A 5,329-nucleotide genomic window follows, 5' to 3' on the forward strand; every position below is an offset into this window, starting at 1 on the left:
AACATTGTCCCCTAATGTAATTTAAATAAGCAGGCCTTTAAATTTTTTTTACAGCTCAAAGAAAAACATTTTAAATCTGTACATTTGTATTTATAGCAATAATATTTCCATGTGTTGATGGCTGGATCTGTTTACTATTATTTGCAGTAGTATTATAATTTTGGTAGCATGCAAAACAATTCTTAAAAAGAGTAAAAAATAAGAAGATTTCTTTTTCTTAAAACCACCTTCATATAAAAATACGAAAGGTAGCTTTTTAATAAAACCACAACAATAGCAATAAATGGTAAAAATATCTTTTAATTTGTAAAACGAGGCAGAAATCTCGTTGGAGGCCAATTTCCAGGAGCTGGGAGGGGAAAAAAGAAAGAATATATATATATATATATTTTAACTTGCAATAGAACCCCTTCCTCCATAGTATTGGGGGTGACAAAATAAAGAATGAACCAAACAAACAAAAATAATCGTGCCTATGGCAAACATGCGGGGGTGGGGGAACTGCTAATCAAACCCTAACCTAAATCTCATTAAAGTTATTTTTGTTTTTAAAAAAACCAAAAATACTCCCCACCAGCAACACCCAATAGCTGTATAACAAAGCTTCGACGAGGCGTCCTTTATTCCATGGTTATGCCCTCTTTTATAAACAAAAAAGTGTATCATTAAATTTTTTTTTAAAAAAAACAACCCTCAGAAATGAAAGTTACCCAATAGATATGCTTAAATATGTATACAGAAGCGATCCATAATTGCACCATTCCAAAAATGATAGCTACCTGGTTTGGCAGCCGGTGGGCTATTGGTTCTTACTTTAATAACAGTGATAGTTTTTTTTTTTTTAATTCTTTTATGTTGCTTATTGCTTTTGTTGAAAAGAAACTGCGTTATGGAGTTGCCGCGGGAGCTGAGTTCTAGTTTCTCCCTAAAGTCCGGCCTGTTTCCCGGTGCTGAAGCGGAGGAGCCGGAGGGCCAGATCTCTCCTCGTGCGAGGGTGGGTGTGGAAGGGAACGCGCGCGGGGAGGTGGGAAGAGATGTGTCAATTTCGTCGTTTGTTTTTGTTTGCGGGGCAAAAGAAGGGGGCGGGGGGAGGAGGAGGAGGAAGCAACCACCGCCACCACTCAGTCATCAACGTCAATTTCCACGTCTTCATCTTCCGAGCAATCCTTGCTGCTGCCCGGCTGGTCCGTGAGAGGAGACGCCGGGGAGAGCTGGAGGTGGCCGCTGCCTTCCAGTCCATGCTTGGGGAGGGTGGGCGAAAGGGAGCGGGACTTCGCTCTCCCTTCGGGGGTTGCTTCCAGCTCGGAAATGGCTACCAGGTCCACCTGGGCGTTGGGTCCTAGTTTCTTGGCAGACTCCACGTCTGCTTTCATCTCTTCCAGGTCCCTCTTGAGCTTGGCCCTGCGATTCTGAAACCACGTTATCACTTGGGCATTGGTCAAGCCCAGTTGCTGGGCTATCTGGTCTCGGTCAGCGGGGGACAGATATTTCTGATACAAAAACCTTTTTTCCAGTTCGTAGATCTGGTGGTTTGTAAAAGCTGTTCTAGACTTCCTCCTTTTCTTGGGAGTCTGTCTCTGGCCAAATATTGTCATCCCATCCCTTCCTGCAAATAGGCAAATAATTCTTTTCAGTCTCTCTCTCGCTCGCTCGCTCGCTCGCTCCCCGTCATACGCTCAAGGAAGCGCGCAGCCCACCTATCTGTTTCGCTCCCCGAAGCTAAGATGGGAACAGTCACACATCCGTTGTCAGCCATCCCACACCCCCGGCCCCAGCCACCAACAGCCCCCTAAAAAAGACCTGTGCCCCCCTCCCCCAAACCCCCTCACATTCTCTTCCGTGCATTTAGCCAGCGAATCCGTTCCCAAGTCCGCCGTGCGTGCAGCGCGCCAGTCAATCCGAACCCAGTGAGCAGAACCTTTTATTCACCTCCCAGAAGGAAACCGGGCCTAATCTTTTCCAGCATCTTAACAGAGCTTTGGGGGGAGGGGAGTCGTTTTTGGCTGTTGCTTTTTTTTCTTTTTTACATTGGAGAGAATATGGATAAATGGGGAGGGGGGAGAGGCCACCGGGCCCACACAAAAAGGCTGCCCAGTTTTCACGCGTGGACTGCTTAATCTATAAATACAGGGGTGGGGGAGGGGATGTGCAGGTGGTGGGCTGAGACGTTGCACGGTGGTCGTGGACCTTTACCCGCAGCACTCTGCACGGCCCAACGCGGAGGCCCGGGGAGCTGGATCGGCCGGTCCTTTGGCTTGGCCCTCCCCGAGAAGCCGCAGTCCCTGGGTCCTCGTCTCCAAAGCAAGCAGGTGAAGTTCTCAGCTGCTGATGCTCTGCGCCCCCCCCCCCAGCAGCCCTCCCCCCCCCCCCCCCTATTCACCAGCAGGCAGGGAGGAGAGCGAGCGGCGGCTCTTACCTTCGGCCGCTTGCAGGACGCTGACTTCCAAGCCCTTGAAGGTCTTGCTGGCCAGTTCCTCGAGGGCGCAGAGCGGCGAGGTCTGGGAGAGGAGCGCCCGGCTGGAGAGGGGCAGGGAGGCCGGCGGGTGCTTCTCGGCTGCGGAGAGCAGGTGGGCAGTCCCGCAGATGGTGTAACTTCTCCTCACCGAGGGCTTGTTGAGGATGTCCTCGATGCTGAAGGGCGTCAAGGGCTTGTTGGAGTTGGCGGGCGGGGGCAAGTGGTCCAGGGGGCTCCTCCGGCGCTCCTCCACCGAGGCAGCCTTGCCCTCGTCTTTGGAAGTCATGCTGGCGGGCGGGCGGGCGCTTCTGCTTCCCCACCACGGCACCCCCTGGCCCGTCCTCTCGCCGGCTGCCTCTTTGCCTCGCGTGACCCCCTCGCGCTCCTCTGCAAGCTCCAGCCCAGAACACCCGCGGGCGGGGGGGGGGGAGAGGCGGGAAGCCTCCCCCAAGAAACTTCAGGTCCTCCTCAACTCCAGAAGGCAGCGGCTCTGCAGCAGGCAGGGGAGAACCAAGGGCGCTGGCGGGGCAAGGGAGGGCTGCGGACGCCGTCCTTGGCCGGCCAGGCTCTGCAGTCCGGGCTGGCAAAGAGGTGACGGAGGCGCTCCTGTCCCACTTTATTTCTCTCCCGCGCTCTCTCTCGCTGTCCTTCCCAGCTGCTATTTTAGGAGACACCCCCCAAATCGTCCCAGATCTGCCTTTCACCCCCAGCCAAAGGAAGAGGGGGGGGGAGAAGACTCCTCCTGAGAGAGGGCAGAGCGAGAGGCGCCTCTTCTTCCTCGGGCCGGGGGCTGAAAGAGGCGGCGAGAGGCAGAGGCGGCGAGGTAATTGACTCTTGCTAACAAGTTATTGTTGATTGGGAGGCGATCCCTTCGCCTCAATGACACTTTTCGCCCCCTCTCCTCCGCCCGTCTCTTTCTCGCTTCCTCTCAAGTCTGGCCAATGCAGGCTCTCGCAACTTGGTTAGGCCATTAATTGGGAGGCGGATGGTAGGTGGAGCTCACTTGAATTATCATGTCGAAATACACTTGTCATATTGTGTCCCCACTATTTGCTTGGACGTATATATTTTAAAATTACATTACAGCCAGGCTTTATTGCATCAGGATAATACAGTGCGGATGGGGGGGGGATTAAATAACCCTCCCCCAACGTTCTATCAAATATTTGCTTTCTGGCTTCTCCCCCACCCCCACACAGTCTTTTGATTATGGTCGTTATTAGTCTTTTAAAATTTTTTGATTATTCTTCTTTTTTAACCAGAAGCAGAAGAAACGAAAGTGTCACCAGGTAAGGGGAACATTTCATTGAAAAGCTTACTCTGTGTTTGTGTGTGTGTTTAATTCTTTTCAAATGACATTCACTTTGTTTTTTTCAAGTTAAGAGGCTGTAGGTTTTGTTCGGTGCTTGGTTTTAAATCAAGCGGGGTTTTAACATTAGCACAGCTAGTAACAGCAAAAGGCTCAGAAATGAACTTTTTACATGGAGTTGTAGTTTTGGAGATACATTTGGTGAAGAGGGGCTTAAGCATGGTATGCATTTATTTATACTGGCTGCGGGGGGTATTGGAGTAATTCTCCGATTTCTCTTGAACATTTAAAAAGAACAATGACATATTATTTGAAATAGTGGGGCAGAAGTTTGCATTCCGGTCTTAATAATATGGCGACCTCCTACTTTCGAGATTTCCTAGAACAATATACTCTGTGGTTGTTATTGATTCCCGCTGTGACCAGTCTATGTCAGCATTTGTAAAGGTTGAACGTACTGAGCTCAAGTCGTTATTATTATTATTATTATTATTATTATTATTATTATTATTATTATTATTATTATTATTATTATTATTATTATTATTATTATTATTATTATTATTATTATTATTATTATTATTCGTGTTCAGAAAACGGCACATAAGCTTTAGGAAAATATATCATCTCTGATAATACCTAGAGGACAGCAGAGGGAGAGAGAACGAGAACGCAGAGTCCCCCTATAGCTCTAGCTAAATCCTTTTCTGCTATAACTCAAGCGCAAAGGGCCACCAAAGAACGGAAGGGACATATTTCATTTCCCTTAAAAACTCCAGATGATCCTGACAGGGAAGGTCCCCCTCCCTCCCTCCCTCCCTCTCTCTCTCTCTCTGTCTCTCTCTCTCTGGTGTTCTGTGACTTCACTCACAAGCGGAACAGAAATACTGCTCTTTGGTGGTAGAGGGCTTGCAGCCTAGAAGGGTTAAGACATTTCTTGTTTTCTTAAAGGCTCCCTGAGTGATTGGAAGGGCGCAAAGGGTCTCCCGGAATCCAGCGAGATTGGGGAGGGTTGTCACTGGAGTGTGTGTGTGTGTGTGGAGAGGAGCCATTTTATTGTAATGATTCTTGCCATAGAATGAGAGGAGTGTATTAAAGCGCCATGTTCCAAAATATGGTTATTATTTTTGGACAGTTCAAAGCAGCCTTTTTTACTGTCCTTTATTTATTCGGGGGGGGGGGGGAGTCCTTTCCAGAATGGGGAACAGAGACATTTGAAATAGGTGTGGGGATGGGGAAGATGTTTATATAGAAACACAGAAGACTCCAATAACAAGATTATTTCGAAGAGAACCAGTTATTCATATCAGAGCCAGTTCACCCCCACCCGCACAGGCACTGCACCCCCTCCTTTGAAATCCGTGGCGGGCGGACCGGCTTCTGCATGGGCAAAGCCTGGCTGGTGATGTAGAGCAGGGGTGGACAGAGCTTGCCAGCAAATGTAGAAAGGAAATGTGTATCACTCTTCCGCCTACATTGGCCGTGTTTGTTGCTCCTGTGAGCCTTTCTCAAACGATTACCAGGAATCGCCCTCCCCCGCCTCCCCTCCCCTCGCTTCCCCCGTT

At 49.1% G+C, this 5,329-nt stretch overlaps 1 protein-coding gene across 1 annotated transcript; it reads right to left on the minus strand.

The window, feature by feature from the left end:
• Positions 1-648: 648 nt before the first annotated feature.
• On the minus strand, positions 649-2,751 carry LBX1 (ladybird homeobox 1). Its single transcript, XM_060240850.1, has 2 exons — positions 2,417-2,751; positions 649-1,606 (listed from the first exon to the last, which is right to left on the minus strand). The coding sequence occupies exons 1-2, from the start codon at positions 2,739-2,741 to the stop codon at positions 1,122-1,124; spliced, it is 810 nt and encodes a 269-aa protein (XP_060096833.1). The 5' UTR covers positions 2,742-2,751; the 3' UTR covers positions 649-1,121.
• Between the last annotated feature and the right edge of the window lie 2,578 nt (positions 2,752-5,329).

Source organism: Heteronotia binoei, chromosome 6 (assembly GCF_032191835.1).
Source record: "Heteronotia binoei isolate CCM8104 ecotype False Entrance Well chromosome 6, APGP_CSIRO_Hbin_v1, whole genome shotgun sequence".
NCBI classification, from domain to species: Eukaryota; Metazoa; Chordata; class Lepidosauria; order Squamata; family Gekkonidae; genus Heteronotia; species Heteronotia binoei.